Genomic DNA, 22,669 nt, shown 5'->3' on the forward strand with positions numbered 1-22,669 from the left:
AGGCGAATAAGCCGTGGAGAAGGACGAATAAAAGGACCAAGGCAGCAACCACAAAAGGCTGCAAAGAACACACAGACCCACACCCGCAGACCCACAACAATGGCTGCTGGCTAATAAAATAAACGAAAAGCTTTTGTAAGCAAATTGAAAATATAAACAAACGGAAAATTGATAAAGAACATAAAAAAGGAGCACACAACACACAGAAATAACAGCAAACAAAATGAAATAATAAAAAAGATAGAGAAAAAATGTATACAAAAAATATATCTACAAAAAACCCATCTATGGAAAAGGCACAAAAATTGGTCAGAGCCCAGGACAAATAAAACAAAAAGGCTATTTTATGGAAGCCGAAGTTTATATACCCTTGCCTTGTGTAATTAATGTACAGGATCGAATCGGAAATCTAGTTATAAATTAAGCTTAACAAATAAAAAATTGATATTTTTATACAACCATTTTTCCAACAAGTCAAAGATTTAAAAACTGATAACTAAGTCAAAAAACCATAACTTTTAATTCGGAAATCATTCCTATGTTAGTTTTTAATGCGATGGAAAATCTGCATACTCAATTACAAATTTTAAAAAATTAAATTTTTTATCATATTTTAACAATTTTAACGATAAAATTTTCAAAATTGTTGCAAAAGTTAACTTAAATTTTTTTAAATTAAATCGATTCTGCTATCAAGAATATATATGATTTATAGGGTCGGAAATGACTCCTTCATTTCGTTACGTTCTGACTAAAATAAAAATATCCTGCAAGGGTATAAAAATGATAAACAAAAGCCGCTTCACACACAGAAGAAAAGCTAGCCAACAATATAAAAAAAAAAACGGAAATAAAAACAAATGCAAAAAGTAGCAAACAAAAGCCAATTCACAAGTGGAAAATGCATAACAACAAATGTTTTTTTGTCGTCGCTTTTTTAACAAAAGGAAGGAAAGTACAAAAAACACACACAGATAAAGCTAACTTTGCTTAGGGATCTGAAATTCTCAGAACCTGCAATGTAATTGAAGAACTATTTATATATTTTAAGATAAATTATTAATAAAATAAACCATTTATAAATCCTATTAATTAACATAAACAAATTGCATTTAAATAACCAACTTAACTATAAGTTGCATAATTTTCAAATATATAAATTAAACGATTTGTCCCATTGTTTTCCTTAATTAAACACAAAACTGATAAACCGTAATCAAATCTATTAAACCATTATACATAAAATACTATTTTCCTTTATTTTATAAATTAATGCAAATTTGAAACAAAATCCCCTATTTGTTGCTGTGCAAAAATATAAAACAAACAAAATGGCGTCTATATATATGTGCATATTTGGGAACTATAGAAACGTCAACAATAAACAACAATTCGATTAAAACTTTTGTGCACAAAAATGAGCTCAAATTAAAGAAAAACAATCGCTGGAAAAGGGGGCAGAAAAGGGGGAAAGCCGGGAAAACTCCACACTGGACGACGACGCAGCATTAAAGTTTTTTCTATTTTCGAAATTAAAGCACACAGAAAGCCAATAAAGGAAGAAGGGAGGTCATGAAAAAATGTTTCAGCTGAATTTTTAAAGCAAATCTAAAAGAAAAAAGGGATAATACCAGCCAGTAATAAATATTAAAAGAGGTTGAACTGTATTTACAGTAAAAATAATGCAAGCTTAAAAACTAAAAATGGCTTCAAGTAATTAAGTATATTTTTAATAAGACTTATATAATTCTTAGGAAATTTTTAAAGCGATTTTAAAGAATGAAAATGTTTCTGAACCGGTAAACAAGTTAAAAACCTTAAAAATTCATATGAATTAAATTACAATCGTAAAACTTATTTTAATTTCACTTACAAAAAAAAAAAAATAAATAAATCAATTTCTATTTAAAGTAGTGAAAATATAGGAAATATCCCCCAATTTTAACACCAACAATATCGCAATAAAACCTGCGACTTGTGACCACACTGCCCGGCATCAGTGTGACCAACTAAATACGAATTAAAATTAAAAATTATATTTTTTAAAACAGAAAAGCGCCAGGCAAAGTCGCAGCAGCAGAGGCCAACTCGAAGCAAGCAGCGCTGCTGCCAGCCTACGCTATCCCACTCACACAGACACGCCCTCTCTCGCTTCCAAAAGCGAGCGAAAAGGATGGCCATACGGCCAGGCCAAACTCTAGGCATCCCTTTCCCACCCACAAGCACACTCACGCACACCACAAACACTGGAGTTTTTCGAACTCGCTTTTCGAACTCGACTCGTTCCCCTCTCTATGCGCTTGCTTTTGTTGCTTTGCGCACAACAGTTAAGCACTTGTTGTTGCTATATTTGTTATGGTTGTTGTACTCACTTTATCATGTCCGGCAGTCGTTCCGGCACTTTTGGGTGGGTGTTCTTCTTCACGTAACTGGAGGACAGCGCCTCGGTGCAGGCCAGCATTAGCTCCGTGGACAACTCGACCGGATGTTGTGGTGATTTTTCTTCGGGTAACTGCAACAGATCGGAAAAAGAGAAGTAGAAGAGTAAGACAGGAAGCAGAAATCGAAGGAATATTAAAAAAAAAAATGGTGCTCACTCGCGCTCACAATTGTTGCGTGCTTTTTGGGGCTGTTGCCCGCCCGCCCGCAAGTGAAATTCCGTGGCTCGTGTTTAAATTAATTATCAACTTAGGCATTTAAACAGCAACAACAGACAGAAAGAGAGAGACATCCACATCAATCAAAATGTTAATTGATGTTTCTTTCTCCCCCTTCTCTCCCGTTTTTACTCACTCTCTCTCCTAGTCGCTTACAGTTAACTTTTTCACTCTGTTGCGCCTTCTTCGTTTCTTCTTCAGCGCTTTGCCTCTCCTTTATTACACGACAAGCGGCGCGCGCGCTGATCCATCAACGGGACAGCGGGAGAAGAAGGTGAAAGGAGGGCGAGAGGATAGGTAGGAGAGGTGAAAAGGAGGCGGGGATGGGGCAAAAACAATAAACACGAGCCAAGTTAACAATGCAAAAGAACAACAACAACGCCAAAGTGCGATGCGCAGGAAAAATATCTTTATAGATTTAAATAAAACAAAAAAGCAAATAAGAATTACATGAAAAATTTTGTTTCCCCGATAAATGCGCCTTTTTGATATCTCTTTTTTTATATAAATAACTTTAAAAAAACCTTTGAGATATTAGCATTTTAGATACTTCTTAAATAAATACACCAAATTTAGAATGTAAATGATATGTAAATGTATTGATACCTCTTCTTAATTCAGTTTAATTCTTTGTATACCCTTGGGTATTATAATTTCTGTCAGAAGCTTGTAACGCTGTGAAGGAGTCATTTCCAACCCTATTAATCGTATATATATTTTTAATCAGCATCAAAGACTGAATCGAAAGTTTGCAAAGAAGTGAACACCATGAACTATGAACAGCAAGAAAATGTGATCATTAGGTAACTACGATCAGTAAATATTTATGACCAGGAAGTATCTATCAACATTAATTAACTTCGAACAGTAAGTAACTATGATCAGTAAGTATCTATGACTACTAAGTAGTCATAGCAGTAAGCATGTATGATCAGTTACTAACTTTGAACACTAATAAACAATGACTTGCAACTTTTGTAACACAACACATATCTGAGACTTGGCAGGCAGAAGTCACTTCGTTCCGGGGATGTTAGAACCAGTTGAGAATCATATGCACAGAGAGATTTGTTTTGGAACAAATTTAAAAGCAAGCTATTTATATGAAACTATGCAGTTATTCTTCTATATAATTTTACTAGTATATAAATCGGAGCATGGCGAATCGGTGGACTATATATATACATATATATAGTGTCCATAGGAACAATCGGACGATTTATAGATCTATAATCAGTGATTAACTATGAGCAGTAAGTAACTCTGAACAGTGAGTATCTATGAGCAGTAAGTAAGTATGATCCATAAGTATCTATGAGTAGTAAGTAATTCTGAACAGTAAGTAACTATGATCAGCAAGTATCTATGACTACTAAGTATCCATGAGCAGTAAGCATGTATGATCAGTTACTAACTTTGAACACTAATCAACAATGACTTGCAACTTTTGTAACACAACACATATCTGAGACTTGGCAGGCAGAAGTCACTTCGTTCCGGGGATGTTAGAACCAGTTGAGAATCATATGCACAGAGAGATTTGTTTTGGAACAAATTTAAAAGCAAGCTATTTATATGAAACTATGCAGTTATTCTTCTATATAATTTTACTAGTATATAAATCGGAGCATGGCGAATCGGTGGACTATATATATACATATATATAGTGTCCATAGGAACAATCGGACGATTTATAGATCTATAATCAGTGATTAACTATGAGCAGTAAGTAACTCTGAACAGTGAGTATCTATGACCACTAAGTAACTCTGAACAGTGAGTATCTATGAGCAGTAAGTAAGTATGATCCATAAGTATCTATGAGTAGTAAGTAATTCTGAACAGTAAGTAACTATGATCAGCAAGTATCTATGACTACTAAGTATCCATGAGCAGTAAGCATGTATGATCAGTTACTAACTTTGAACACTAATAAACAATGACTTGCAACTTTTGTAACACAACACTTTTCTGGGACTTGACCGGCAGAAGTCATTTCGTTTCGGGGATGTTAGAACCAGTTGAGAATCATATGCACAGAGAGATTTGTTTTGGAACAAATTTAAGAGCAAGCTATTTATATAAAACTATGCAGTTATTCTTCTATATAATTTTACTAGTATATAAATCGGAGCATGGCGAATCGGTGGACAATATATGTACATATATATAGTGACCATAGGAACAATCGGACTATTTATAGATCTATAATTAGTGATTAACTATGAGCAGTAAGTAACTCTGAACAGTGAGTATCTATGACCACTAAGTAACTCTGAACAGTGAGTATCTATGAGCAGTAAGTAAGTATGATCCATAAGTATCTATGAGTAGTAAGTAATTCTGAACAGTAAGTAACTATGATCAGCAAGTATCTATGACTACTAAGTATCCATGAGCAGTAAGCATGTATGATCAGTTACTAACTTTGAACACTAATCAACAATGACTTGCAACTTTTGGAACACAACACATATCTGAGACTTGGCAGGCAGAAGTCACTTCGTTCCGGGGATGTTAGAACCAGTTGAGAATCATATGCACAGAGAGATTTGTTTTGGAACAAATTTAAAAGCAAGCTATTTATATGAAACTATGCAGTTATTCTTCTATATAATTTTACTAGTATATAAATCGGAGCATGGCGAATCGGTGGACTATATATATACATATATATAGTGTCCATAGGAACAATCGGACGATTTATAGATCTATAATCAGTGATTAACTATGAGCAGTAAGTAACTCTGAACAGTGAGTATCTATGACCACTAAGTAACTCTGAACAGTGAGTATCTATGAGCAGTAAGTAAGTATGATCCATAAGTATCTATGAGTAGTAAGTAATTCTGAACAGTAAGTAACTATGATCAGCAAGTATCTATGACTACTAAGTATCCATGAGCAGTAAGCATGTATGATCAGTTACTAACTTTGAACACTAATAAACAATGACTTGCAACTTTTGTAACACAACACTTTTCTGGGACTTGACCGGCAGAAGTCATTTCGTTTCGGGGATGTTAGAACCAGTTGAGAATCATATGCACAGAGAGATTTGTTTTGGAACAAATTTAAGAGCAAGCTATTTATATAAAACTATGCAGTTATTCTTCTATATAATTTTACTAGTATATAAATCGGAGCATGGCGAATCGGTGGACAATATATGTACATATATATAGTGACCATAGGAACAATCGGACTATTTATAGATCTATAATTAGTGATTAACTATGAGCAGTAAGTAACTCTGAACAGTGAGTATCTATGACCACTAAGTAACTCTGAACAGTGAGTATCTATGAGCAGTAAGTAAGTATGATCCATAAGTATCTATGAGTAGTAAGTAATTCTGAACAGTAAGTAACTATGATCAGCAAGTATCTATGACTACTAAGTATCCATGAGCAGTAAGCATGTATGATCAGTTACTAACTTTGAACACTAATCAACAATGACTTGCAACTTTTGTAACACAACACATATCTGAGACTTGGCAGGCAGAAGTCACTTCGTTCCGGGGATGTTAGAACCAGTTGAGAATCATATGCACAGAGAGATTTGTTTTGGAACAAATTTAAAAGCAAGCTATTTATATGAAACTATGCAGTTATTCTTCTATATAATTTTACTAGTATATAAATCGGAGCATGGCGAATCGGTGGACTATATATATACATATATATAGTGTCCATAGGAACAATCGGACGATTTATAGATCTATAATCAGTGATTAACTATGAGCAGTAAGTAACTCTGAACAGTGAGTATCTATGACCACTAAGTAACTCTGAACAGTGAGTATCTATGAGCAGTAAGTAAGTATGATCCATAAGTATCTATGAGTAGTAAGTAATTCTGAACAGTAAGTAACTATGATCAGCAAGTATCTATGACTACTAAGTATCCATGAGCAGTAAGCATGTATGATCAGTTACTAACTTTGAACACTAATAAACAATGACTTGCAACTTTTGGAACACAACACTTTCCTGAGACTTGACCGGCAGAAGTCACTTCGTTCCGGGGATGCTAGAACCAGTTGAGAATCATATGCACAGAGAGATTTGTTTTGGAACTAATTTAAGAGCAAGCTATTTATATGAAACTATGCAGTTATTCTTCTATATAATTTTACTAGTATATAAATCGGAGCATGGCGAATCGGTGGACTATATATATACATATATATAGTGTCCATAGGAACAATCGGACGATTTATAGATCTATAATCAGTGATTAACTATGAGCAGTAAGTAACTCTGAACAGTGAGTATCTATGACCACTACGTAACTCTGAACAGTGAGTATCTATGAGCAGTAAGTAAGTATGATCCATAAGTATCTATGAGTAGTAAGTAATTCTGAACAGTAAGTAACTATGATCAGCAAGTATCTATGACTACTAAGTATCCATGAGCAGTAAGCATGTATGATCAGTTACTAACTTTGAACACTAATAAACAATGACTTGCAACTTTTGGAACACAACACTTTCCTGAGACTTGACCGGCAGAAGTCACTTCGTTCCGGGGATGTTAGAACCAGTTGAGAATCATATGCACAGATGTGCGAGACTTATTTTGGAACAAATTTAAGCTATTTTAATGAAACTATGGAGTTATTCTTCTAAATTATTTTACTAGTATATAAGTCGGAGCATGGCGAATCGGTGGACTATATATACATATATATAGCTGCCATAGGAACGATCGGAAAATTGTTTGAAAAACAAATTATAACTTTTCCAGTTTTTAACAGATTTTCATCAAATTTGATATATAGCCATTATATATTTATCTAAAATTTTGTGGAAAATGTTATAAAAATAAGGCTACTATATATGGCTATAGCTGCCATACAAACGATTTTTAGATATAGAGGAAAATGAAAAACTGTGAATGTAAAATAGAAAATATATAATGTATAGGTGAACGAAATGAAAGCGGGCATTACATTATTGTTTTTTAACATAAATTTATATATTTATAATTCCTAGTTATCGAATTTCATTCTGCATGGGTTTACAAACTACAAACAAAAATACTTAATATTTAGAATTCATCTTATTTCCATCACCACAAACCCCTTAACACTCCACGAGTTTAATGAAAGAACAAAATACATACAGCATAAATAAAAAATAAAAAAAAGAGATGAACGCTGAGAAGAAACATTTATTGGGTGTGTGAGTGAGTGGCTTTTTATGCGATTTAACGATTGATTTAACAACAGCCGCAAAATATATAAACATTTTACTCGCTGACTGAATTGCCCAGGAAAGGGAAAAGCGCCCGACAAAAAAAATAATAATGGGGATGGGTCTTGGGCCCCGACCTAGTGCTTAAAAATTGATAGGCGAGAGCGCACGAGGCCAGTAAATAAAATTCAAATAAAAATGCCAAACAAACAAAAGGCAGCAGCGCCAAATAAAAGCGTCAAAGAAATGGCAAATAAACAATGCCCCAACGAGCAAAAACAAAAGTCGGAGCGCGAAACATAAACTTTAAACACAGGGACTAAAACTTCGGAAGGGGAAACCGACCTAAAAATGCTCTTACTAGAGTTGTTTTAGATACTACCTATATATTTATTAGTGATTTATAGTTTAATTTAATGTTGTAATATTGAAAGATATTAAATTTAAATTTTTAAAAATCGATTTTCTGCTATTCCTAGTTATTTTTAAAGCTCAAGGATAATGATAATTCTTAATCTGGTTCTCTAACTTGAGAAGGCAGTTTATATCAATAAAAAACTTGTAATATATTATTTAACTAATGAGTTAACAATATTAAACCAATACTATCTCGAGTCTACAAGAATCCCCCTTCGCCAGGCCTTTAAAAATTCTTTATAACCCTCTATGACTGTTTATTCCTTAGGATTACAGACAGACAGAGGATATAAACGCGGCCAAGTGTTAAGTGGCTGCCAGGGCAGGACTATAAGGCGAGCCAAGTACAAATTTATACTGTATAGGCGACACATCCGACGTGGCCAGGGGAATATAGCCAGTTGCCAACTTCAGCGACTTCAATTCCAAACCCCCGACGTCTGCCTGGCGACACTTTTATTGTGAAAGCCGTTTTTGGCTGGCCGAAAAAGTTCTTCAAAACTTCCAGAGGATTTTTTGTTGTTGAAAACTTACCTGAAAACTCTTACTGATGGCATCGAACATAACGGTTATGGAATTACCCAACAGAGCGTGACGAGCAATCTGAGGACACACAGAGCAGGCATTCCTATACACATGAACGGCCAGGTGAACAGATCTGTAAATTATTTAATTACATGAGTTAATTTCAATAAATTTAAAATTATTATTAAACCTACTTCCTTGAGACATCGGTGTTCTCCTGCAGACCCTTGCTGATCACATGATTGGCCACTATGCCCAGGCCATCCATGCACAGGAAGGCCTGGAAGTCAAAGGCCTGGGCCTTGGGTATCACACGCAGGAGGTTGCCCAATGCCCTTTCCAATCCCTGAGCACCGCCACCCTTAACCACCAGATTTAGGAGCTTGGGCACCGTACTATCACGCTTTACATATGGGGGTAGGGGCTCCATGGCCTCCAAATACTCGGTGGCGCTGGAAAATATTTCAAAAGAATTATTATTATGAATGGCAGAACATATTTATATTTAAAGAGTCCTTGAGATATATGGGATAAATCCATATTCTATTTTGATATAACAGATCAAAATAATCGAAAAAGGAAATAACATTTTTCGGATATTGGTATTTGAAATCGTTACCGTTTTTACGACCGAATAAATTATTTAGTTATATAGATTTAGTTAAAGCCGTCTAGACGCAATAAAAAATAGGATTACATTTCAAGGAAGACCCTATTATGATATGTTAAATCTCTGATTTCTTTGGAAAATAAAAACTTATTCATACAAAAAAGAAAGCAGACAATAAAGTTTTTAACGATTTTCAGCGGAAATTCAATACTTGCGAATTAACAAAGAAATCAATTAAATATAAAACAATAATTCATTTAATTTGCGGCATTAATAAAGGTAAAGTTTACTCACCACTGACTCATTCGCTGCTTGAGCTTCTTCATCTTCTTTTTGTAGCTTCTCGAATGACCAGGGATTCCGCCCACATCCGAAAGCGTAGAGGAAATATCGCAGTCTTCGTTCGTGGTGCTTGTGCCATTCCCGTTCAAGCCATCTTCCGCATCGCCGTCATCCTGATCGCCCCGACCCTCGTCCGCTTGCCGGGTGGGCATGGTCAGCTCCAAAGCTCGCTGGCGTATATGCTCGATGTTCTCTTCGTGCCGACGAGCGGATTCCATTTGCTTCTGTAGAATCTTGCGCTGCAGTTCCTCGGTGGTCTGCTGCTGTTGGACCTGCAGGGCGAGGAGTCGCTCCTCCCGATCCCTGGCCTTTTCCCGGGCCAAAGCCTGACGTTGCTTCTCCTTCTGCTCCTGCATCTTGCCTATTCTTTGCTCCTTCTCCAGCCTCGTTTCATTCATTTTCTCGAGCTTTAACAGGCGTTCCTTTTCGAGGGCTTGCCGACGTCTCTCCACAGCAGCCTCTTTGGCCAGTTTTTCTTCCACTCTCTTCTGTCGCTCTTGTTCGAGATCCTGCAGTCTGCCCTCGGTCTCTTTGGAGGACTCCAAAAGATCCAAACGCTTATTCTGTGCTTCAATGTTCTTGATAAAGTTGATTTCCTTCAGTTTCTTCTCCTCATCGTGGGCCTTTTCGATGATCTGCCGAAGGTACTGCTCCCGATTCTCCGCTGCCCTTTGGAGTCGTCCCTGCATCTTTTGGCGCTTATCTTCGATGAGTTGCTTTTTGGCTGCCTTGACGTCCTCCACGCGTGCAAATAGTTGTTGCAGCTTGGCTGCTTTTTCTTGTTGAAGGAGATTCCGTTTTTGCTGAGCCCTCGCCTGTTTGGCTTGGTATTTCTTCAGAGTTTCCTGCAGAGAGCGACGTCGCGATGGCGAGGATAGTTTCTGATGCAGTTCCTGCGCTCTCCCTGGATGCCTGGCCACATAGGCTTGTAGCGTGGCCAAAGCCTCTGCTCTTTCGTTCCACGACATGTCCGATAACAAAGCCTGATATCTCAGCTCAAGGCTGGCGTTCTCATCGTCGCTCATGGTCACAAATACCGCGGAATCATCACCACCTGCGCCCAGCTCTTGCTCCTCCAGCTGAACTTCACAATCGGTTTCATCAGTTTCCGTGTCCACATCGATTTCCGTTTGCTCTAGCTCACGAATCTGCCGTTCCAGGGATTCCTGAACCTCAACTAGAATCCTTTCGTTGCGCTCTTCTTCGTTATCGTCGGCAATTTGCTCTTCATTCTCATCGCAGGCACTCAGAAGGGAGCTGGCATTGGGCTTGTTGAGACTGCCATTTGGTAGCTTGCAGCGGGCAATGCTCTCATAGAGCTCACCAATGGTCTTCGAGAACTCACAGTTGGTCTGGATCTTGATGTCGATCTTGTTGTGGTCCTCGTTGCTGGCTGTGAGTGGGATAAAATGGTTAACTAAAGGGAAAATAATGGAATATTTCTAGATACTCACACTCCACGACAGTTTCTGCGGAAGAGGAGCTGCTGTTGTTGCTCTGCTTGTGGTTATTGCTCAGTTCTTTTTGCTGCAGCTTCCTTAACGCATTCTTCTCGCTACGCATGTACTCCTTATGCAAGGATGTCATCTTCAGTCCTGTTAGATCCGATTTCTGTCTTTTGATGATGGACGTGCGCCCTATGGAACTATTATTGCCATTGTTTCGAGCTGTTGTTGATGGCGTCACTGGCTTCTTTTCGGTCTTATCTGCCTTCTCTGCCTTTTCCTGCTTCTCCGCCTTTTTCATCTGACCCGCTGAGCTTCTCTGGGCGGGAAATGAGTTGACCTTGGCCTTGGCATTTTTGATTTCTGGCCGTGAAGAATTTGCCAGCGTTGTGGCCTTGGCTTTCGGCTTAGCCTCTCCTGTAGCTGTTCCTGTTTTACTTGGAATGATTTTGCTGGCGCTTGAATCTACGTTGTGCTTCTCCTTGGTTAGCTCCTGCTCCTTCTCCTTTTCCCTCTGCTGCTCGTTGAGCAGCGCTAACGTTGGCAAACTGGCGTATCCTGTCGGCTGATTGAACCTGTTGGCCCAATGCATGCTGCTCCTTCGACGATTCTTCACCGTCAACCAACCATCGTTGGCATCTGTGGGCAGTTGAAGTTGCTTTTTCGTCTCGGAATGTTGTGGTTCCTCGGTCTTCAAAGTGCTCCTTGAGTTCGATAACTGCTCGTTGCTGGCTTTGAGAGTGGAAGTGGAACTGCCCATGTCCTCGCGCGAACTGAGCCTCGACGAGGCCGCTGTTCTTATCCGGGGCGTGCTTAGAAACGAAGAGGTAGAGGTTCTCTTGGGCAGGGTTTTGCTGGCGCCATTGCCATTCATCTCCAGCATGGTTCGGGAGCGTGCCGACAGACGGGAGGCCACATTGTTGGGCGGGCCATAGCACTCGGTTTTGCTGTAGGGCCTGGGAGGAGGTGCCTGTATGCCAGTTTTTCCTGAAGTCTTGCCAGCAGTCGGTGCTAGCTTTGTGGAGCGTCGTAAACCGTTTACGGGAGCTGTCTTCAGCTGACCTGGCTTGCCTGCCACTGTTGCTGTTGCTGCTGATCCTGTTCCCGTTGTTGTCTTGGGGGCACCAGTTCCTCCTCCTGCTGCGCTTGCTACCGCTTTCTTCACTGGACGATTTAGCACGCTGGAGTACTTCAAGGGACTATTTTGAATAGGCGCATTTCCTGAGATGGCCATCAGGGGTTGCGGCTTCTCTGTCGGGGGCTTCAGCAGTGTGCTTGGGGGCGTGGGGTCCTTTTGGGCCTGTTGGTGGAGCAAAGCATTCTCCATGCTCTCCAGAGAGGCCACAGTCATATCTACAGCTGTGGGCTCAGGGCGATGTTCTTCTACTAAGCAAGACTCGCCTTCTGGTGGAATTTCCTCTGAGGTCTCACTGGGTTTGTCTGGGATTTCTTCTGTATTTTCTGGTGCTGGAATGCTTAATGCCTGCTCCTGGATCCTCGCCTCCCGTTCTTCCGCCTCCCTCCGCATCTTCTCCCGCACATCCGCCAGCGTCAGGTGTGGATCCTCCAGATCTGTTTGCGAATACTGTGTGTTTAGCTGCAAATACGTGGACTTATCCCCGCTGAGATCCAGTGGGCACTCCATATTATCCGATTGCGAGGATCCTTGGTTAGCTCTCTTGCTGGCCGCAAACAATTCTCGAACATTGAGACGCATCGCTCCCTTCGGCACTTGATCGTAGGCACGGAGTAACTTCATGGGAGAGATCTGGCCCGTTTCGTAGGTGGATGGAGAGGTCTTGCCCGATTGAGATCCACCAAGCACCAAGGCTGGACTGGATTTCCCGGAATTATTGGGACTGCAGAGGCTCTTGGTACGCACTCGGGGCGTGGGATTGCTCTTGCGCACCTCCCAAGCCAGACTCTGTGGTCTTTGTTGCAGCGGACGGGATTCATAGTCCCAGGATACTTTGAACCATTCGCTCAGCGCCTTAAAGTCCCGCACATAGTTTTCCAGCACAAGTATAGCCTCCTGGCAGCTGGATATGTTTTCGTAGCACTCTACTGTTTGGTAGATCTCATTCACAGCTCGCTGCAGATTGCCAAAGAGCAGGGCCCAGTATCTGGCCTGCAGTTCAGACTTCTTGTCCCTGCCTGTGGAGGCGCTGCGTACACGTGGCCCACTGCCTCCGCCTGCTGCGGCGCTCGTTGTGGATTTTAGTCGTGGCGAAGTGGTGGGCGACTGGCAGTTTTTGGGAGTGCCGCTGCCACCACTTGGCGACTTTGGCGGCGCCATAGGGGGTTTGCGATAACCTGTGGGGTATAAAGTCATGTAAGTTATAAGGAATCATGGGACATATAGTTGAAATAACCGATTTTGGGTTGCCTAGGGCTTGATTTGTTATTAGTTTATGATTTTATGGTCAACTTTATGGGTTTCTAAAAAATATTTTTTTAATTTTAAAGTCGGATTAATTATTAAATACAGTTTTAAAAAGGTTTTATAAGCGATATTGTCATATAAACGGACTGCAATGTTAAAATATCGATACCGACTACTATATTTGCATTTTGTGTCATTTATATTTAGTACTATTCAGTTTAGTCCTATTCCAATCAAAATGTTATGGTTCTATGGTCTGTACAAAGTAGCAATTAATTACAGTCTTTAGAAACTTTGTTTAAAGCTTATTAGCCAAAAAAATAGGGTTTAAGGTATTGAAATTGTTACAAAAAAAACACACTTGGTAGCCATAATAACTCCTCAAGTACCCAATATCGTTACTTACAGTCACCGTTCAAGAGTACGCCTCCGCTTCCAGCTCCAGCTAGAGTTCCGGCTGGTCCCGCCGCTGATGCTGCCCCCTCGCCGCCGCTCGTGCTCGTTGTTGTCTCATCGCAGAACTGGTAGACGAGCAGATTCTTGGCCTCTCGCCCCTCGCGACTCAGTACCTCTCGCATTTCCATCGTTGCTTTGTTGTTCTTGTTGTTTCTGTTTCACTCGTTGTTGTTGTTGTTGTCTGGGTTTCGTCTGCTGCTGCCAAAAGCTGCGCTGTCGCGACCGCTGCCGCCTCTGCCTGCCTGCCCACGCACAGGTGGTGCAGCTGTTAAGGCAACTTTTGGTTTCGTCCTCGATGGCCCTCTAGATACCGCAGAATCCTCTGCTGCTGGGCTCCTCGGTCGGAAACCGTGACTCCCGTTACCTTTTAATTGATTATTTCGCGTTTACCGTTAGCCTCTCCTCCTCTAGTTGAGGCGCGTCGCTTCTTTGTTGTTTTTGTCACCGTCGCCACTGCACAATTTCGCAACGCCAGCGGACTCGGCAGCATTTTACCCACGACGGCGCTAGCTTGGCTATATATGTATGCCTTGGGTACTTGGGTGTCCTTCCAGGCTGCTCCTTGTGTCCGGGGCTGATCAAAGACACCGTAAATTCCTTGAAACCGAGCCGTCTGAAATTCTGAATTCTGCTTAAAATTTAGCAGCAGCACAAAACCAGCTGATCCAAAAACAGGGTTGTTTTGCAGCGAGCAGAGCAATCGATGCATTGATAGGCGGGTGAATAATCGATAACAACACTTGAACAATGCAGGCTTAATATAGAGGAAAAAGGGTAAAAACAAGGTTTTTGCACTATAAATTGTAGTTTTTCTTTTTAATGTTGCGACTAAAATGTTTGAAAGTGCTTCTAACCGATTGAATAATGTAACTGGTTGTAACAAGAACGTTAACATTCAAACCTGCCGCCCGGTCCCAAAGCTTACCTCTGGAAAGCTCCCCACGTGCGAGCGGGACAACTGGCGTCCCTCAGAGCAGCACAGCTAGTGCGTGAGAACGGCACAACGAAACGAACGAAACTGCTTGGTATGCTCGCTGCTGGACCTGCGTGCCTGTTACAATTCCGGTCTAAATCTAAATGATGCTGCTGCTCACTGCTCTATTTTGCTCGCTTTTTCGAAATGGAAGCGCCAGCGCAGCCCTGAGATGGGAAATGGCCAGGAACCGGACTCGGCACACCGCACATCCCATGGTATTTTTTAAGCATGAGTGGCAAAACACCGTTTTTACTCGTTTCATTCATTCTCATTCTTCGCGGTGAACTGAGGAGTGTTTCTGAGTGGGTATTTCTTTGGATGCACAAATGTCTCTGAATGAATAAAATTAATAATTAATACAAAACAATATTTAGCTTTTGTAATGAATAATAAATAATAAATATTTCTTGTATTTTTCCTCACCCCTTCCAGGTCTGTAAACTCCGGTTGCGTTGGCGGTTAAGCTTCTCTGGCAGCTTTAAGTTCACGAAATCGGAAACCCACTAATTTTCGATCATAATGATGCAACGCGATACCGAATTCGAAATTTTTGGAGAATAGTCACTTGAGCGACACAATTTCGATTCATGGACTCTAACGAACAGGCGGCGAGGAATGCCAGCAGGTTGAGTTGAGTTCGCTCCACGCACTCACTCGACAGCGGAACCTGCGAATTTTGAGCAGCTATGACACTGTATTTAAAATGTAAGATTAATTAATAACATAATACACTGCATAAGTTAATTTTTTATATTCCAATTAAAATAATATTTTATTTAACAAAATAATATTTTATTTATTTAGTTCTAAATTCCCAACAAAATACAGTGCCATAGCCGTATGAGTGTGAATTCTCATGGTAGACAGTATGTGTGTGTGTGTATGCGGGCGATTGTTTGTTTGCCGAGTGGCTTTATCTGTTTGTTTGTGATTAAAGCTCTGCTCGCCAATGGAGTCGCTTTTGTGTGTCGGGGAACTTTTGAGTGTTGGTTGCGGGAAATAACGATTTGAATTGAGTGGCGGAAAGAGTTGAAACTCTTGGGTACTGGGGACTTATGGAATTCATGGTTTATCTAAACTTTATGATTAACCGTCTTGCACGACCCGAAAGGTTCTGTCCCTTATAAAGGTCCCGGAACAAATCGGAATGCTTTCTGGATGTCTTTTGTTGGAAACTCTTGAAACTGACTCCAATTTCAATCGCTCTCATTACATACGTCATATCTGCAATGCCTGGAAGCGTGAAAAAATCCTTGAACATATTGATGGACCAGGAGTGCAGCAGTAGCCGGAGCAGGAGCATATGGTCTGCATATCCGAAGAAGTGTGGCACACATAACTGGAATAGCTGGGCTGCCAAGAAGTCAATGCCACATTATCGGACGGGACCGGGACGGGAACTTAACTTGAAGTCGGTTTGGATGCGGAGACGGGTAGGGAAAAGTTGAAGCACGACATTCGTGGAGCATCCGACGACCGACACCGACCATTAGAAGAGGCCTTGTCTCCCCCAAGGCCACGGGAGAGGGGCAGGAGAGGAGCACCATGCAAAGGAAGTGGCTCCAGTTGTCTGGAGCAATCGCTTAGACATTCCTTGGAGCTCCCCAAGGCCGCTTTTGGTGGTGCACAGTGGGAAACGGGATTTTACGGGATTATAATATATATATTTTTTAAGTTATGATAACTATATTTTTTAAATCGAATTATCAATCTCATTTTACTGTTAAGAAACAGCCCTATGCTAGACCTATCTAAATAAAATAACAGAGTTAGCCCTGATATCGTCATAACGCAGCCAAATTTAAACAGGTCCTAATACAATTTCCAAATTTATAAATATTCTTGTAGTTTTTCGGATCCTACGCTCTTCCTACCATGCCAATCGTTCCGGTACCAAAGATCAACTCGCTGAGAACAAATCCTCTACAGGGATTTGAGTATCTATTGGTTCCCTTGCATTATAGTCTGGATATGACCACAACTATGATTTCGGTCATTGGTAACATCTTGTACCGCTTAATGTCGCCGCTTTTCGCAAGATCCCTTAATTCATCATAAGGTACGGGCTCTTAAGCAACTTCTTTAGGAAAAAAGATTATTTTTTAACCAACTAAGCACCTCTTTTTTCCTAGTTTTTAAATAAAGCGAAGCCACCGTCAGAGAGATGCAGAGGAAGCCTTACTAAGTAGAGGTTAAAGAAGCCAGACCTGGACACCAAAAGGAATTCGATGCCGGGACCGACGGACACGACATCCAGCGAGGCAGATGAAGAAGATGTTAACCCGAGAGGGTTAGACAGGGACCATGACCAGGACCAGTCTGGAGCTGTGGCGCAAGCATGGGAGCCGGCGGACGGGATGGGGCAGCATCAGCAGCAGCAGCATAAACAAAACGACCATAAGAGATGGAGAAACGGAAGAACGAAGCACTGAAAAAAATAGATACAATTGTAGTCATTTTCTTTTTTAATAAACCAAATTTAAGGTTTAAGGTTTAAGGTTTATATATATTTTAATGATTTAATTTAACTTTGAATGCATATTTTTACCCCTATAAAATTGAATCCAATTTTTATTTTGAGATTGTGTTATTTTTAAAAATTTTGTACTCATTCTAAATCCTTCATAAATTCCAAATCCATTATTTTGTTTCTAAAAAAGGGACACTCACAATATTCCCAGGAATGGAAGGATTTCTTATTTCCAGTGCTTCGACCCTGGGAGCGGATTCGATGCAACAATATAAAAATAAGAAGAAATAAAAAAAAAAAATAACGACGATGTGTGTGTGTGAACGATTCTCCGGCTGTCTCTTGCCTGAAATTCTCTGCAGCCTCTTCTTCTTCTTCGAGGCTGGTTGTGTGGGAAAATTCAGGCCGTGGGAATTACATGTGAAATTTCGATGGTGTCCGGGATCAGGCGAGCAGCATTTCCAGGCAGCCGTTCCAGAAGCAGCAGCAAAAGCAGCCAACCACCCCTTCCATTGCCATGCCATGTCATTCCAAGCCAACGAGAATTCTAAGCCAGAGCGAGAGGGCAACACATACAGTGTTGCGTTGCATCCGGGAGCGAAGGGCAAAAGGGCCCAGCAGACAGAGTGTGAGTGGGAGCGGGACGACTGCTTGTGCCTTTTGGCCCTTTTATGTTGCTCTCCCCGTGTATGTTTGTGCAACATTTTGCGGCCTCTGCACAGATTTTAACGGAACAATTTCGATCAGGCGAACATGGCGCGAAATACGACGACACATACTGCAGCATGTTGCATGTGGCAGGGAGTTGGAGCCAGTGGAGTCAGAGGAGCATTGGAGCAGTGTTGCGTTCTCCCTCCAAAACAGCGATTATCTTCGACGGCGCGAGAGACTCCGATTTTTCAGCTAACAAAGGGCGCCAAGGGCCCCGAGGCCATTATTAGGGTAGAAGGTTTCGTTTCGATTAGAAATTGCAGCAGGCACCCAGCAAAGTGCAGCAGGTAAATACCATAAACATCGGCCAGCATTGTGGTTTCCGTTCCCCCTTTTCTGCTCCCTATTCCCATTCTTGCCATGACCATTCCCCATTCCTTGGGCTCATCGTTCCCATTCCCATTCCCATTCCAAGAGACCTCAACGACGGGGAAAAATTTACTTATTTACACTGAGGCTAGAAATACCCTTACTTTTAATTTCAAGCCTCCTCTTGTAATCAATTGCTAAAGATTGATGTTACTGTGGAAACTAAAATAAGTATATAAAATAAATTAAATTAATAAATATCGTATTTTCAAACTGAATGCAAAAACATGTATGCCGCATTATGCAGGAAAGAGTATAACGAGCATTATGTTGCCCTTTCTGCTGAGCCAAGAAAAAAAGTGGCGGCAACAAGAGAACTTCTTTATTTTTAGCCATCAGCCAGCCGTTGGGACAAGGAAAAAAAGGAGTGTGGGGAGGGGGCAGCATTGTTGCAAACAAGAATAAAAATGGTAACAGAAAAAAATGAAGGCTAAAGAAGACTGGCCAAAGGCGAAGGAGGAGTACGAGAAATCGTTGTCTCTGAAAGGGAATGACCGGCTCCCCAAATGATGCATACTTTTTAGCCCATACTTAATTATAGTACCATAAAAATAAATAAATTAAACTATATGGTCTAAGGGAGTTAAATTGCTTAAACTAAAATTCCTAAAACAATTTTATATCCCTCTTCTAATAATGGAAGTGCTTATTACAAAGCCAGCCCATGAATATTTATCACTTTAAAATGGATTTCTTTACGGTTCTTATAAATAAACTATTTTATTTATAAACCAATTTTTTTTTAATTCAAAGCACGCGCGCTCTCCTCTGCTTTTCAACAATCGATAAGTCGATAATAAATTGCAGCGTAGTGATTGGCCATTGCCAATCGTTCTTCTTCTTGTTTACCCCCAGCTGGTTCCCACTTCCTCGCTCTCTCGTTTATTTTCCTTCTTTCGATTTTGTTGTTGTTTGGTTTTGGTTTTTCCTGTTTTTGTTAAATGATTTGTTAATGAAAATATGGATCAGCTTTACCTGGAGATTGAAATTAGCACGACGAACGCGGTTACAACAATCTACACGAGCGTCTCTTCGTTTCTGGCCTTATATACACACCGCTACATTAGCCCGAAAAATGTGCAGGTTAATTTCGTTAATTCGAAAATCGAGGGCGGCCGAATAGCTTTACGCAGCTCCCAGCTGAGGAAGGAGCTAACGGAGCAGCATATCACCTGCCGGGAGGCGGCTACGCTGCCAGCGATCCGGGACCTGAAGTTGCCCATCTACGAGAAGGATGGAAATACCTATATAGCAGGAACCTGTGCCGTTTGCAGGTGGGTTTCCACATGAATTTGTATTTAATTTAATAAAATAATCAATTTTACTTACTCGGCAGAGAGCTTATTGCCCGGCAATCCAATGAGGAACTTAAAAAACTCCTGGGCTTCAAGGGTAGCTGCCTATTGGCTCCCTCTGAGTCTTCCATTTGGACGAGATTCTGCGAACTGGATGTGGTGGAGGTTGTCAGTGGCCTGCACAATGGCCAGGTCTTGGAGTCGGTGCCACCGGAGGTTGTGAGATTCGAACAGCATATGAACGAACCGGTGCGAATGCACAACATCTACAAGCAGGCAAGGGAACAGGCCAATCAGACGGAGAATGGCGACAAAGTGAAGAAGCGTGATCGCGTGGAGATCAAGTGCACAACGCCAAAGGAGCAGCTGCTCATAGAGCATCGATTTGCCGAAGGCATTAGCTTCACCATAGCCGATCTCATCCTTTATCCCCTGCTCAAGATCGTCTTCCAGCATTGCGGTCAGATGTCACCGCACTTTCCACTCACCAGCACTTGGTTTAGCGAGGTGAGTAATGGTATTAGCTCTTCAGAAGGAACTCCAACGAATTGTTGTACCTTTTAGATTGATTCCTTTGATGATAGCTGCGCCAGGATCCTGAAGGAGCTGTATGTGCCTCACACAGTAAAGACGCCGCCTGGTGAGCTTGGTATTCCCGACTGTGAGGCCACTAGTCTGTACAAAGCCGATCCAAAACGTTACAAGCCGCGGAATCGCATATATACCAGCCAGTCGGAGGTGGAGACAGCTCTGGGAAAACTATCCGCTTTGCAACTGCAATTTAACTCGGACTCCAATGAGAACTATGGGCAGCAGATCATCGACTGGGAGCTAATAGAGCCTTCTCATGCCAAGAGCTCAGCTCTGCCAAAGGAGCGGCTGGAACGCAAGCGTCAGCAGCTGGAGAATATGGCAAATGCGGTGGTTTCACTGGCGCAGCCCGGTGACCGTATTGTCGACTTCTGCAGCGGCACCGGCCACCTGGCCATCTTGCTGGCCCTCAAATTGCCTCAGTGCACCGTGATTGTGATGGAAAACAAGGCCTTCTCGCTTATCCAGGCGCAGAAGCGAGCCCTGGAGCTTGGCCTGCGCAACTGCGTCTTCTACCAATGCAATATAGATTACTTTGTGGGTTACTTTGACATCGGTGCCTCCCTACATGCCTGCGGCACGGCCACCGACATTGTCCTGCAGCAGTGTCGTCGCGCAAAGGCCCACTTTGTCTGCTGCCCTTGCTGCTATGGCTCCCTGCAGCCCATGCCGCACATCTCTTACCCACTAAGCGAGGCCTTTCGTCGGGTTTTGGACTCGAAGGATTATCTGTACATTGCCCATGCGGCGGATCAGGCTCATGAGATGGGCACCACGAACTGTAAGCCGGAGACGACGCTGCAGGGCATGCTCTGCATGTCTGTGGTGGACACCGACCGCTTGCTGCAGGCTGAGGAGGCGGGCTACCAGGTGATCCTCACACGCCTGAAGCCGGAGCAGTGCACGCCAAAGAATCATCTGCTAGTCGGACGTTTTGTCAAACAGAACTGAACAACTTGTAAAACTGCCACAAAACCTACAAATAAATGAATTTTTCTACTTTTCGAAAAGATTTTAAAGTTTATATTGGGAATAGTTAAATCGGGAAGGCATGGAAGAGATAACGGGTGCTCTATGTCCAGGTAATAACGGGACATCGTGCGATCCAGAGCATGAACATAATTAAGTTCAAATATTTCTCCAAAGTTATAAGACAAGTTGTGAACATTTCGATTTTTTGTATAAAAAAACTAGATTACTGGCGGAAATTACTCTAGAAGCTAGAAGAGCTTTTAAAAATAATAAAACTAGCCACATGGTTTCAGGAGTCATCTCTTACAAACACCGTTCAGCGGCTTTTTATTATGATAACATAGCGTGGAGTTCAAGAGTAGAAAATAAAATAAAAGTTTACCAAATTCACTAAGATAGAGTGGCGCTTAGGTTAAATTATTAGGATGGAATGGCCGCCGCCTCGCAGAGCCAGCACCAAGTGGAGGACAGAGCCGCCCTGCACCTTGTAGTCCGCCGCAGTCTTGTCATCGTTCCTGAAGAGATCACAGATAATTGTCAAATTATTATAGATCAGGACAAAAAACCCATTTTAGTGATAAAACTCACATTTGCTTGCCGGAGAAAATCAGACGCTGTTGCTGCGGCGGAATGCCCTCCTTCTCCTCCACGCGCTCCTTGATGCGATCCACCTTGTCTGTGGGCTCAATATCAATCTCAATCTCCTTGCCAGTCAGGGTCTACACAAGATAGAAGGAAAATATATGAAAATTATATGGAAAATATGTAAAATCCAGGAAATAATCCACTCTAATTTGTTGTTGCTCGCCGTGACGCATTGCCTCCGGAGGCTGCAGTCTTTGTTTTCTTGCCGAGATTCTCGGCTATCGCTCACCTTCACTTTGATCAACATGGCGCTAGTGTGTGTGTGTTGATTATTCCAATAAGTTAAATACAATTATTAAAATTATTCCAAATTTGCAAAATTTCCACAGCTTGCGGCTTTTTTTGGCTGTCACTAGAGCTGCAAAAAACACCGATGTTCCTATCGATAATATCAATGGGCGATACATCGAAATATCGCTTTTTGAATGTGTGTTTAAATTTATTCGTTCCCTTTGAATGGCGATTCGCAACCAATCGATCACTGTAAATTGGTATACATTAATTGGCGGTAAATTTTGTTTTAAATGGAGTACAAAACTACCAAATCAGAAACATCTAATAGGTATATATTACGAAAAAATAAGTTAAAGTTTAGTGACAGT

General features: G+C 41.2%; 4 protein-coding genes and 1 long non-coding RNA gene across 5 annotated transcripts in view; 3 read left to right on the forward strand and 2 right to left on the reverse strand.

The window, feature by feature from the left end:
- Positions 1-14,751, reverse strand: part of ssp3 (SCAPER domain-containing protein short spindle 3) — a 39,297-nt gene extending 24,546 nt beyond the window's left edge. The window contains exons 1-6 of the mRNA XM_020943259.2: positions 13,989-14,751; positions 11,209-13,512; positions 9,707-11,147; positions 8,997-9,254; positions 8,812-8,935; positions 2,373-2,512 (exon numbers count right to left, since the gene is read on the reverse strand). Of these exons, the coding sequence (XP_020798918.2) occupies positions 2,373-2,512; positions 8,812-8,935; positions 8,997-9,254; positions 9,707-11,147; positions 11,209-13,512; positions 13,989-14,166 (4,445 nt within the window). The 5' untranslated portion in view covers positions 14,167-14,751. The remainder of the gene's footprint in view (positions 1-2,372; positions 2,513-8,811; positions 8,936-8,996; positions 9,255-9,706; positions 11,148-11,208; positions 13,513-13,988) is intronic.
- Positions 14,752-15,043: 292 nt separating this feature from the next.
- Positions 15,044-15,799, forward strand: LOC147643982 (uncharacterized). Its single transcript, XR_015271171.1, has 2 exons — positions 15,044-15,316; positions 15,447-15,799. It is a non-coding gene; the product is annotated as an uncharacterized LOC147643982 (long non-coding RNA).
- A 965-nt stretch (positions 15,800-16,764) lies between these two features.
- LOC110176985 (uncharacterized) lies at positions 16,765-17,286 on the forward strand. Its single transcript, XM_020943494.2, has 2 exons — positions 16,765-17,073; positions 17,147-17,286. Exon 1 carries the CDS (start codon positions 16,890-16,892, stop codon positions 17,070-17,072), a length of 183 nt encoding a protein of 60 aa, XP_020799153.1. The 5' UTR covers positions 16,765-16,889; the 3' UTR covers position 17,073; positions 17,147-17,286.
- An 889-nt stretch (positions 17,287-18,175) lies between these two features.
- Positions 18,176-21,460, forward strand: LOC110176983 (glutathione S-transferase C-terminal domain-containing protein homolog). The gene is made up of 3 exons (XM_020943491.2): positions 18,176-19,838; positions 19,901-20,366; positions 20,424-21,460. The coding sequence occupies exons 1-3, from the start codon at positions 19,525-19,527 to the stop codon at positions 21,399-21,401; spliced, it is 1,758 nt and encodes a 585-aa protein (XP_020799150.2). The 5' UTR covers positions 18,176-19,524; the 3' UTR covers positions 21,402-21,460.
- A 249-nt stretch (positions 21,461-21,709) lies between these two features.
- Positions 21,710-22,619, reverse strand: Nedd8 (Nedd8 ubiquitin like modifier). The gene is made up of 3 exons (XM_020943492.2): positions 22,297-22,619; positions 22,011-22,141; positions 21,710-21,937 (listed from the first exon to the last, which is right to left on the reverse strand). Exons 1-3 carry the CDS (start codon positions 22,312-22,314, stop codon positions 21,835-21,837), a joined length of 252 nt encoding a protein of 83 aa, XP_020799151.1. The 5' UTR covers positions 22,315-22,619; the 3' UTR covers positions 21,710-21,834.
- Between the last annotated feature and the right edge of the window lie 50 nt (positions 22,620-22,669).

This window comes from Drosophila serrata, unplaced genomic scaffold (genome assembly GCF_035046125.1).
Source record: "Drosophila serrata isolate PLE 108 unplaced genomic scaffold, ASM3504612v1 contig_240, whole genome shotgun sequence".
Taxonomy (NCBI): domain Eukaryota; kingdom Metazoa; phylum Arthropoda; class Insecta; order Diptera; family Drosophilidae; genus Drosophila; species Drosophila serrata.

Excerpts from the sequence above, each read along its gene's own strand:
- Nedd8 (XM_020943492.2), bottom strand. Across the intron at positions 21,938-22,010 it reads ATTTTCTCCGGCAAGCAAAT|GAACGATGACAAGACTGCGG; the intron begins GTGAGTTTTATC and ends TGATCTCTTCAG.
- LOC110176985 (XM_020943494.2), top strand. The coding sequence starts at position 16,890 with ATGCCAATCGTTCCGGTACCAAAGATCAACTCGCTGAGAACAAATCCT.
- LOC110176983 (XM_020943491.2), top strand. The coding sequence starts at position 19,525 with ATGGATCAGCTTTACCTGGAGATTGAAATTAGCACGACGAACGCGGTT. Across the intron at positions 19,839-19,900 it reads GGAACCTGTGCCGTTTGCAG|AGAGCTTATTGCCCGGCAAT; the intron begins GTGGGTTTCCAC and ends CTTACTCGGCAG. Across the intron at positions 20,367-20,423 it reads CCAGCACTTGGTTTAGCGAG|ATTGATTCCTTTGATGATAG; the intron begins GTGAGTAATGGT and ends TGTACCTTTTAG.